At 37.5% G+C, this 12,128-nt stretch overlaps 1 protein-coding gene across 1 annotated transcript; it reads left to right on the top strand.

Annotated features, from left to right (window-relative positions):
• The first annotated feature begins 628 nt into the window (after window positions 1-628).
• On the top strand, window positions 629-2,657 carry LOC149175818 (uncharacterized). Its single transcript, XM_089419748.1, has 2 exons — window positions 629-1,230; window positions 2,241-2,657. Exons 1-2 carry the CDS (start codon window positions 912-914, stop codon window positions 2,489-2,491), a joined length of 570 nt encoding a protein of 189 aa, XP_089275874.1. The 5' UTR covers window positions 629-911; the 3' UTR covers window positions 2,492-2,657.
• The last annotated feature ends 9,471 nt before the right edge of the window (window positions 2,658-12,128 follow it).

The following is a 12,128-nucleotide window of genomic DNA, read 5'->3' as shown; positions in this document are numbered from 1 at the left end:
TAACCCCAAGGGCATCGAGGAGATTTGACCTCGTAACCTCCCAATGGGCAAGGTACTTAGCAACGAGGGCTTGACCAATTAAGCTATCCCTTGGGGCTAAAACCCCCTAATCTATTATTTCAGATTAGATTATAATTTTAATTCCTAAATTAGATTTAGAAAACCATAAGCTCAACCACCATATGCCATAAAACCTCTAAAAACAAAATTAATGTACCAAAAACAATAAAATATAATGCAAAAAAACACCTAAATCTTAATACTTGAATATTACACATATTTAACACAAATGTAATTTTTTATTTTTTATTTTTCACCTAAAATAATTAAAATTAAATGTGAAAATTTTTAAAATAATAATTAAAAAAATCATTTTAATCCTAAATTTTTTATTATTATTGATTTATATATGTTGGGTAGAAATGAAAAAAATCTAAATCAATTCAAATTTCAAGTGAGGATATATTTTTATTTTTTAAATTTGAATTTCCACATTCAAATTTCAAATCCGGAACACCGTTTAAAAAATTCCCACCATAAAGACAACTTATGATGAACTTAGCTCCTCATGAAATTACGAGGAAAGACAAAATTTCAATAAAACTACAAACAAAATGTCAAAAAGAAAGCAGTGTTCGCTCACTTTGGAGTTCCGCTCATCATCCAGCGGTGGTGATCCTCTCAAACAACATTTAGGTTGTTCAGTTAAATAGGTATAGCTTTCAAATCTCGGGGAAGAAAATTCAAATCGAATGTAGACTATTCCACTGTCACAACAGTGTTGAAACAACTTTACCCGAAGAAAAAACAGTGCTTTAACAGCTGTTTATGGTGAGCGCTGAAACATCAAATGGCTCTATGAATTCTTAGATGGGTATTCTCGAACTGTAAATGTTATAATCCAAATCACCATGCTGCAGCAGAATAAGAAGTACAAGCCAGACACAGCTAAAGAGGTCATCGGTTTCCCATCAACAACTTCAAAAGATGGAGCAGAGCAATCAATATCTGACGACGATGCCGAAGAAGAAGAGCTCGAGCAATTGGAAGCAGAAGTGAAGGACTTGGCCGACAAATTAGATCAAACCAGGAGGGCAATGCCCTCCGTGTTGAAGGAGAAGCTGGAGTCCTTATTGGTCACAATGAGGCCTGCGTTTCCAGACTCACAGGAGGAGCCTTCTGCCCAACTTCAATCAAGGGAAGGCAGCTCGGATAAACCCAATTTTTCAGGTATGAACCTTGTTCTAAAATGCCTATTTTTATTTTTATTTTCTTCCTCTTTGGGGAGTTGCTTCAAGAAGCACACCATCAGTTCAGGGGCTGTATTCAGCAGATGGATTTCCTTTGTCTTACGCGTTAGGTTTGAGAGAGGTATCTATTCCACAAAATTCTTCGGAACTTGCGCTCGACTTCATCCCCTTTTAAGCACGTCTTTTGGGTGTGAAAATCACACCGCAAATAAAACCCTGGTGGAAAGTATAAAATTTCGTGAACCTAAGCAGTAAATGGCAATTTTTTTGATGTTCAAGAAGCTATATACAGCCATACATTGACAATTCTTTCTCAGAAAATTTGTACCTTTCTGGTCTACTATGAGTTCATTATGTGATTGTTTCGTCTTAACATCCGCAGAGTCGCTGTCTCTATTGAAAGGGCACATGCTTTCGATCTTCCTGTGTACTTATTGCAAAAGCATTTGCAACTTACATTAGCTTAACGAGATTGTGAACCTTAAACCCCGTGAACCGCTGTTAAAATTAAGTTTGCCATTAACTGCTCCTGCATACCCAGTTTTGACAGCGATATATGTGGTCCATGTAGACATGGAATCACATGGAATCAGATGGAATCAGACAAACAGCAATAAAACAGTTAGCTTCCTCACTGGCAAATGCCTGCAGGAGAATTGATTTGGGTTTCTTTGTTTATGTAGCCATCTTGTCAGGTACACCACTGCCACAACAATTTGCCATGGGTTATTATGGTGGCAAACAATATTTGTTGTAGTTTTGACATTGCAACTATGCTATTTATATGTATTGCATTGCCTTATACTCTGAGAAGTGTTAAGCGGGTCTAGGCATTATCTGCCTTAGCCTCTCTTGCTCCACTAGAATTGTTTTTCCAGATTGATCAATGGGGCTTCTTTTATGTGGGTGGTGGAGAGACTTTGAACCTATGCCATCCATCTTTGGTTATATTACAAGAGTGACGAAGCTTTATTATTTGTGTAATGGCAGAAGAGGTTTTAGAAAAGGGACATGGAGTGGCACCATTATTGAAAGCAGCAGCAGGAGAAGAAGAAGATGAAGAAGAGCGGGAAACGGCGGCACAGATAGCACTTCTCAAGTCTAAGATTGCTGCCAATGTCGCAGCCATGCCTTCTGTTTTGAAGAGAATGAAGCTAGTCATAGAGAAAATAAACAAACTTGATCAGTATAAGGGTAACATTGATTGCGTTTTCACAAAAAGGCTGGCTCCTGACGATTGAATGCAATGCTGATTGGTATTTGGACTTCTTCTATTTGCAAAGATACGCTCTTACATTACAGAGCATACAAATTGTGTTCTACCCTGTAATATTTTCTCATATTTATAATGAAAGCAGCAACGATGTATTAGTAATTTATGTCAATAGAGAGCATTAACTTTGGCTAGTTTTTCTTTTCTCTTGACGGATAGGCAAATGATTTCTAAACTGTTTTAGGCATGTTTCTGAAAATATTTTATTTGTCTATTGTTCCAAGATATATTACAATTACTAGAAAAGAGAAAAAATTGTCCCCTTTTACAACCCAACATAGTAGCATATGATACTTGTTGTAGACTCACTTAATGCAGAAATATATATTCATTGTCTGCTACAATCTGAGCAGCTAGTTAGTTCTCCATCCCATAGATGTACCCTTAGAGAGCTTCGAAAACCCCGCTGTGTTAGTGAGACTCTCAAGTCTTGATATGATACAGTGCCCCAGTATTCCATCTGATTAACATTTCATAATGCATATTAGTGGCTTTGGCCTTATGTTAGGAATTCATCACAGTTACAGTTGGTGGCGTGTAGCCTCCATAAGTTCATATTGAGTCACTGTATTGGGTTCAGCTTAGGGTGATTTGCCAATAATGGACCTTTAGTACATGTAATGCATAGGTACCATCATTGAACATTTTCTTCTTTTTGTATTTACTTGATATTTTTCATAATAGACCATGCAATCCTTATAAAACATTCATTATTTGTATAAAAGAAATCCTCCTTGAAACGTTTATCCCTTTACAAACCTTTAGGCAACATGCAAGAGAGAAACACGTGTTTAATTAAAGAAGTAGAAAGAAATCCCTCACACAACATAGGTGAAGTGTGTAGGGAGAAACATGTCCCTAATGCCACATAAATGCTAAGTGAGTATATTGTCACATTACAGTGCACACACATAGACCCACACATCATTTAACTATCCTTTTAACCTAGTTGCAACACCATTCTCAACCCATGGCAATGGTCGTATATAGGAACAACAACCACCTCATATAAAGATAGAGACAATAAACTCTAACGATGTATAAGGAAAGTGCCAATAATGGGGCCTTCAACAAACTCTAGTAGCCATAAAATCTCATTGAACTTGACCCTTGTATAAACTTCTCACCATAACGACCTTGAAACCCACTACCATAACCACTCTAAGACAAAATCGCTATCTATAAACATGACATGAAAAATAATAACTTTAAACAATGCTTCCCTATCGCATGATGCTAAGAATCAAGAACCCCTATGTGGGAGCTTTTGGATGACATTGCACTCTTGTGACCTGTAAAAGCTACCAACAATAACAATAACACAGTAAATAACTCAAGCTACCCACAATAACATTATGAAGTACCAGAAAACACCATACTTACCTTGGTGTTTTCAAGCACGTTTGTTCCAAAATAACGACAAAAAATTGCTTAGGCTATGCACCATATGTGTTTGTGCTCCTCCCTTAGGTCCACAACAAAATTCTCCTTGTTCTGCATGACCGTTACATACAGATGAAACCCTCATATGGTTTTGGCTAGTAACTATTGGGGTGGGAGGAATGCAAGCACCTCTGCCCTTCTCTTTTCTTTTCGTCCATTCTATCCCAGGGGCAAATTTTATATATCTTTTATTGAATAGGTTCTATTTAATTTCACTGCTCTTAAGAATTGGTGAAACTTTTTCATAAAAGTAGATGATTGAATATGCAGTTTTAATAATAATGAAAATATTCAAAAGATGTCACAGAGATTTTTTTTTTTAGAGAATGAGGTGTTGTGATTGCCTTTACTAAGGGTTGAATTTCCAAGAAGCGACATGTTTGCCCCTTATGGGTTTAGACACCCCACAAGGAAGCAAGCAAATCGCAGAAGTCGTCATGATTATTAAGTGAGTCTGAATGATCTCACACCATAACGTGTGACACAACACCTCACTTCATAATAGATGATAGATACTCAACAAGTCAAGAGTCTTTATAAACATCTTGTATGGATTAAATATTTGAAAATGGAACACATGGACTTGTTACTTATTTGTCTCCGACTACATGTAAGAGATATGTTGACTATTATATGAATTTGCATTGGAAGAAAAAAGCTTACATACCCTAAGTGAGCATGGACGATGGCTCAACTCAAGATGACAACAAAGTTAAGTACTTCAAGAAACTTGTCCCACTTAGGGACAAATGAAATTCTGGTGGACAAGCTGGAGTCCTCATATGTATTACATTGCCTTTTGCTCCAAGAAACATTAAGTGGGTGTAGTCTAGTCACTTGCTGCCTTTGTTTTTCCAATTAGATCAATGGGGTTTCTTTTGTGTGGGTGATGGATGGAATTTGAACCTATGCCATCCATCTTTGGTCATATTACAATAGTGATGAAACTTTATTATTTATCTAATGGCAGAAGAGGGTTTAGAAAAGTGATATAGAGTGGTATCATTGTTGACAAGAGTAGGAAGAGAAGAAGAGGAAGAAGAAGAGCAGGAAATTACATAGATAGTATTATTCAAGTCTAATATTGCTGCCAATGTGCAACCATTCCTACTTGTTTGTTTGGAGAGGATGAAACTGTGCTTAGAGAAAATAAAGAAATATGATCAGTAAAAGGGTAACATTGACTCTGTTTTCACAAAGGGCTGGCTCCTGACAATTGAATGCATTGCTGATTGGTATCCGGACTTCTTTCTATTTGCAAAGATGCTTTATTTTTTGTTCTGATGAAAACTTGCGAGGAAACTTCTGGGGATTTCTCTGCATTTACAGGTGGTACCTAATGCAAACCTGTTGGGGTTGATTATGATGCCTGACCCAGCAAGGACATTGATAAGGCATGCAACAAAGGCAGTCAGTACAAGGAATAAACTTGAAATCTTTTGCATGAAGCTCAAAACAGTGCCCACTCAACTTTATAAAAATGCTTTATTATATGATAGAGCACACCAATTCCTTTCTTCGTAATATTTTTCTTTTATTTATAATGAAAGTGATTCAAGATGTGATCATGAAAAATGACATGGTTTATGTTAGTACAGGCTCAGACTACAGCTTTAATCATTAATATCATGTTTGCAGTGCAGAAGGAGCCCATGGCCCCCCACTCTGCATTGGTTTTGAATGCAGAGGAGATAGGAGGGCAGAGTGCGGGGCGTTCTGCACCTCTGCATAGCCTCAGCTCCGTACGACACATGAATGTGGCATGCAGAGCACCTGCCTTACTTCTCCTTGCTCTGTACTTTCGCGTAGCCATTTGCTCCACACACGACCCTCCTTATTCCACAATTGCACATGGGCTGCCACCTTCAAGAGACTTAACTGCCAGAAGTTGGAAAGGCTGTCACACAGCACAGGGTGGTTACATGTAGGCAGAGGAGGACCTTGCATGACAGGGGCGAGGAAAGAAAAGATTTTCTTGTCTGGCGTTGGAGGAGGAAGAGGGAAGCGTTTGGCTTTCCTATGAGAGGATGCATTTGTATAAAGTAGATGCATTGGTCTGAGACACGAGTGGGCAAACTGAGTTGGTAGGTTAAAGTTTGAGGGTGAATTGGAGACTGCAAGGTAGATTGAGATAGAGGATAAAGGCCAGGGGGGATTGATTTCATGCCCAAAGGGTATAGAAGACACAATCTGAGGCAGAGAAGACTGTCCAGATAGAAACAAGATCCTTTGTTCTTTCCTGATGATCTGTATAACTATAAAGTAGATGCATTGGTCTGAGACATGAGTGGGAAAACCGAGTTGGTATGTTAAAGTTTGAGGGCGAATTGGGGACTGCAAGTTAGATTGGGAGAGAGGGCAGAGGCCTGGGGGGATTGATTTCGTGCCAGGAGGGAATTGATTTCATGCCCAAAGGGTATAGAAGACACAAGCTGAGGCAGAGAGACTGTCCAGATAGAAACATGATCTTTTTGTTGTCTCATGATGATCAGTATAAAGTAGATGCATTGGTCTGAGACACGAGTGGGCAAACTGAGTTGGTAGGTTAAAGTTTGAGGGTGAATTGGAGACTGCAAGGTAAATTGGGATAGAGGACAGGAGGCTGGGGGGATTGATTTCATGCCGGGGGGGTTGATTTCATTCCCAAAGGGTCTAGCAGACACTATCTGAGGTTGAGGCAGAGAAGACTGTCTAGATCGAAACAAGATATTTTTGTTTTCTGATGATTACCAAAATGCAAAGAAGGCTATAGAGCCATTGCTAAATCTGGAATTTTGTCCCGCAGAGCCATCATATTCTAAATTTTCCCAAGATTAATTTAAAGCCAAGCATAGACATTTCGTTGCTGTTCTCCCCAGTTGGGTTCTCCAGGGTATATCTGCGTTTTCATTACAGTTTTTGTGATTCCATTTGCTTAAGGAATGATTGCCATTGGCATTGGAGGAGGAAGAGGGAAGCGTTGGCATTCCTATGAGAGGATGCATTTGTATAAAGTAGATGCATTGGTCTGAGACACCAGTGGGCAAATTGAGTTGGTAGTGTTGGCAATCACGATTGCTGTTAGACGAAAACCCGTAGGTGTTAGTCAACGATCGTATCGCCAGAGTTAAGGATACATGAGAGGTGGTTAGTCCATATCAGGAAACACAAGGGGAGCGTTTGTTTATCCAATGTCCAATCTCCCCCCCCCAATGCGAGATGGGTGTGTATCGAACTCGTGACCTACGCTCTGATATCACTTGTTGGGAATCACGATTGCCATTAGACCAAAACCCGCAGGTGTTAGTCAACGATCACATTGCCAGAGATAAGGATCCATGAGAGGCGGTTAGTCCATGTCACGAAACACAAGGGGAACATTGGTTTATCCAATGTCCAACAGGTAGGTTCAAGTTTGAGGGTAAATTGGAGACTGCAAGGTAGATTGGGACAGAGGACAAAGGCCAGGGGGATTGATTTCATGTCCAAAGGGTATATAAGACACAATCTGAGGCAGAGAAGACTGTCCAGATAGAAACAAGATCCTTCTGTTGTTTCCTGATGATCTGTATAAGGTAGATGCATTGGTCTGAGACATGAGTGGGCAAACCGATTTGGTAGGTTAAAGTTTGAGGGCGAATTGGGGACTGCAAGTTGGGAGAGAGGGCAGAGGCCAGGGGGGATTGATTTTGTGCCAGGAGGGAATTGATTACATGCCCAAAGGGTATAGAAGACACAATCTGAGGCAGAGAGACTGTCCAGATAGAAACAAGATCTTTTTGTTGTCTCCTGATGATCTGTATAAAGTAGATGCATTGGTCTGAGACACGAGTGGGCAAACTGAGTTGGTAGGTTAAAGTTTGAGGGTGAATTGGAGACCGCAATGTAGATTGGGATAGAGGACAGGAGGCTGGGGGGATTGATTTCATGCCCAAAGGGTCTAGAAGACACAATCTGAGGTTGAGGCAGAGAAGACTGTCTAGATCGAAACAAGATATTTTTGTTTTCTGATGATTACCAAGATGCAAAGAAGGCTATAGAGCCATTGCTAAATCTGGAATTTTGTCCCGCAGAGCCATCATATACTAAATTCTCCCAAGATTAATTTAAAGCCAAGCATAGCCATTTCGTTGCTGTTCTCCCCAGTTGGGTTCTCCAGGGTATATCTGCGTTTTCATTACATTTTTTGTGATTCCATTTGCTTAAGGAATGATTCAATCATAGAAGAAGGCTTAATTTGCTTTAATGCAGAGTTAAATTTCCTTGAATCCTTGTGTTAGCAGTATCGCAGTGTGTTTGATTTCTTCAGGATTGTTTCTGTACAATAAATTACAGCCTACAATTATTTATCATACTGAGCTATTCGCAGTGAGATGACAAAACAGGGGAGTGTTCATGTAATTCCGCACTAAACATATTCAGCATTCATGTTGGAGAAACAGGCTCACCCTAGGTCTACCATTTACATACAGATTATATTGGTATCTGACTTCAATTTTGAAAACCCTTGATTAACAACTTGCATGGTAAACACCCACAATTGATACCAGAGGAACGGAGGGGCTTCGCTGCAAGGCCTAGAGAGGACTAGAAGGCCAAAAATGACAAGAGTGGAATTTTACCATTTGGCTATATATCAAGATTTTATATTTTGATTGAGTGAATTTTTAAGCATAGGAGGCAACAATATTGAACTAATGGGTTGGCAGCTTTAGATTAGATATATTCAATCCGACTTATGACTAGAAATTTCACTCTTCCTAACCCATAGATGCAAAGCTCTTTGAAATTTGATTAGAGTTACGGTGCCTTGCCATTTCGAGGATCAAAAGTAAGTGATAACATTTATAGTAATTGTAGTTTTGGTGCAATGTTTGTTCCATGGGCTTGGCAGAGCTGTAAATTCAAACTGTGGTGATAGATTCATTCTTATGTCACCATTCATACAGCAGAAATGCTGAATATATCTGCCAAATGCTGCAGTAGTTGTATGGTACCTGGCCAAATTGTTGGATCGTAAGTAGCTTTGTCCCATTAGGATGGTTTGACTTAATTTTTGTTTAATTTGCTGTTTTTCTAGGCGACAGCCAGCTCATTAAATGCCGTTATTTTTTTAATATTTTGCTATTTGTGCTTGTAACCACTTGGTGGTAGTTTCTCTCTTATGCAACCATTTGTACAGCAGAAATACTGAACACCTCTACCAAAGACTGCAGTAGCGGTATGGTGCCTGACCAAATTGTTGGATCGTAAGTAGTTTTGTCCCATTAGGATGACTTGACTAACTTTTTGTTTAATTTGCTGTTTTTCCAGGCGAAAGGCAGCTTATTCAATGCCTGTAATTTTTTACCATTTTGCTATTTATGCTGGTAAGGGCTAGAAAGGCCTGGTTGACTGTGAGTATGTATAACTCCATACAGGGTTATGCCTACGAGCAATTAGAGAGCCGTCTTGAGGGTTGAAATTGAGAATTTATTATTAGGTGTCTTGTTTGGGCTAAGTATGTTATTACATTTCTCCAATAAGAGCATAAAAATTTCAGAATTTTGGTTAAATATATCTGGTTGCTTCATTGAAAATCATATATTCAATGACTACATGCCTTTGGTCTTATCAATAAAAATCTTATGTCTGTTTAAGCCTAAGAGAACTGTATATAATCTAAAGAGTAAATACTTCATATTTATGATGGGAGCAAATTCCCCTATTTATCTCAACCTGTCATAGTAGTTGCCTGGGTTGTTGGACCTAGTTGGACCGAAGTTCAATTGTGGATGTTGACAAATATTAATTATTAGGATTTTTAGAGATTCCCTTTCATTAAGTTTTTGGCGTTATAAATATGATTTCTTATTTTAGGATTCTCGGGTTTCATCGTTGTATGTCAAAAAGTTGAAGCAGATTTAGGGATGCATGATAAATTTTGTAATTTATTATAAATATTTGGATCTTAAGGAAAAAGATATAGAGGACTTCGTGTTTGTTGATGTAAATTGGGTAGCAGATTTTCTTATGGATATGTTTTTAACTTATTTGGTAGAGTAATAAATTGGATGAGCAAGAGGTAGATTATAGATTAAATAAGAGGTAGGTTGTAGATTGTATAGGTTGAATCGACTTTTCTGTGACAGAAAAGAGAAGGAAGTGAAAAAAAAAGATTATATAGGGAAGGAAGTGAAAAAAAAGATTGTATAGGGTAGTCGCTCATAGATGTAAAGTTATATAGTTATAAAAATTGTGTTTAGGTATTGGTTTTGTTTAAAAAGTAGTGAGAATAGCTTGTGAAAATTTAGTGCGGCTTTTTTTTTTTGTATAGAACCATGCTTATTATTTTAGGACAAAACATATTGATGTATAATACCATTTTGTTAGAGACATTGTTTAACAAACAAAGTATTGTTGGAAAGGGTTGATACATTGTAGGCTGTTGTAGATTCGTTGACAAAGTTTGTTAGCACCAATAGTTCTCTTAGTGTAAAGAATGAACGGGCATTACCATCCCTAGCAGTTGATTATATGAATGCTTTACTGTTGTATTTTTTGCACAAAAAACGAGTGGGAGAATATTGGACATGCATTGAATTCTTTTTAGGTTCCTAGACCAAAGGGGGTGTGTGGGCTAGGTGCCTTGGAAATAATTTTTTTGTCACTTTTGTACCTTTCTAACTAATGGTTTTTCAACTCATGTACATTAATTCTAGTTAAAAAATTAGGGTTGTAATTTAATTTGGATTAATAGGTTAGGGTTTTAGATGATATAGAATACTTATTGCGTGAGAGGCGCTCTATAGCCCAGTATAGGGTAGGTGTCTAGGCGTTAGATGTAATTGTTTTTTAAATTCAATTTTTTTATATTGTAATTTTGTTTTTATTAATAAATAACGAAGAATTTTTTAGATAAAAGAAAATCATAATATATGTGTCACATGTTATAAATTAACATTCATTTTACCATATAAATTAAAATAATAATTCCATAACATTTTAAAATTTAATGAACGAGCACAAAAAATTATTATTTACAATAACCCCCATTTTACCATGGATATTATTAATTTCTAAATAGGCTTTGTTACAATACCATAGGCTAGTACCATGGCTCATCAATATGACATGCCCAAAACTGAAACTCATTTCAATAAAGTTAGGTTGTAGATTTGCAATTGCTCATGAAGTTTTAATCAAAATCACAAGACACAAACCTACTCTATTGCTTTGCAAACATTAATTCACAATTTAAAACAAAAATACCAGACATGCAAGAAGAAATAACACATGCAAAAAATATTTTTATTTGGGGAAAACAATTTGTTAAAAACCCCGATGCTTGCTTGCATTAATCAAATGAATAGAGATGTATTACAATTGCTTTGCTCAACTAAGCTCACTTTGCAAGTGCACAACCTATCTCTTTGCTCATTGAAGGCCTCTAACCTAAAATTAGTCAATTTCTGCCTCGCTTGAGCTCTTATTTCTTTGCGTTTGTTCCTTAAGGAATTTGCCCCTATTATTTAAGAAATTCCTTTAATTGAATTGCACAATTCCCTAAGTTGATCATTTGACTTCATGCAACACATGTACACTCAAGACTAGTCTACAATTGATGTTACATTGCCTTGGAATCTCTACCTCAACTGGGTAACTCGAATTCTCTGTATGCACTAGCTATTTTGGGCTGATTGATCAGTTAATTGGATGATCATTGAGTTTGATTGAAGTCCCACTACTTAACTGACCTTCTACTAGTTCCTCCAAAAGTTGGAACTAGTTAAATTGAAAAGAACCTGAGATAATTGACTTTGATTGCTACAAACTAACAATCACACATGCAAAATTGAACTCTAACTCCATCTCGATTTACTGAGTAAACTGGGTGATACAAGCCATGTCACACAAGTTAAAATCATCCAAGTTGTCTGCCGATGTGGAAATTTAGTTTTTCTCAATTTAATCAAGGCAAAATCAAATTGACAATTTCTTGTTGCAATTTTCAGCACTCCCTCTGAGCAAGAAAGGGATTATCAACCACCCCTATCTTGCACCCGTGGAATGTACAACATGCAACACCTCTCACTGTTGCTGCTATTACTGCAACCTCTGCAACAAAGAAGCATAAAAAATACAAACTAAATCAATTGTGTTTGCAACTATCTACTAGGAAAACTATGTTGCTTTTGACTCTA

The sequence above is a fragment of the Pinus tabuliformis genome, chromosome 4_1 (assembly GCF_031772625.1).
Source record: "Pinus tabuliformis cultivar Carrire ecotype Pingquan chromosome 4_1, CPIR1, whole genome shotgun sequence".
Taxonomy (NCBI): Eukaryota; Viridiplantae; Streptophyta; class Pinopsida; order Pinales; family Pinaceae; genus Pinus; species Pinus tabuliformis.
This window is presented reverse-complemented; position numbering and strand designations above follow the sequence as displayed.

Excerpts from the sequence above, each read along its gene's own strand:
- LOC149175818 (XM_089419748.1), top strand. The coding sequence starts at position 912 with ATGCTGCAGCAGAATAAGAAGTACAAGCCAGACACAGCTAAAGAGGTC. Across the intron at positions 1,231-2,240 it reads GGATAAACCCAATTTTTCAG|AAGAGGTTTTAGAAAAGGGA; the intron begins GTATGAACCTTG and ends GTGTAATGGCAG.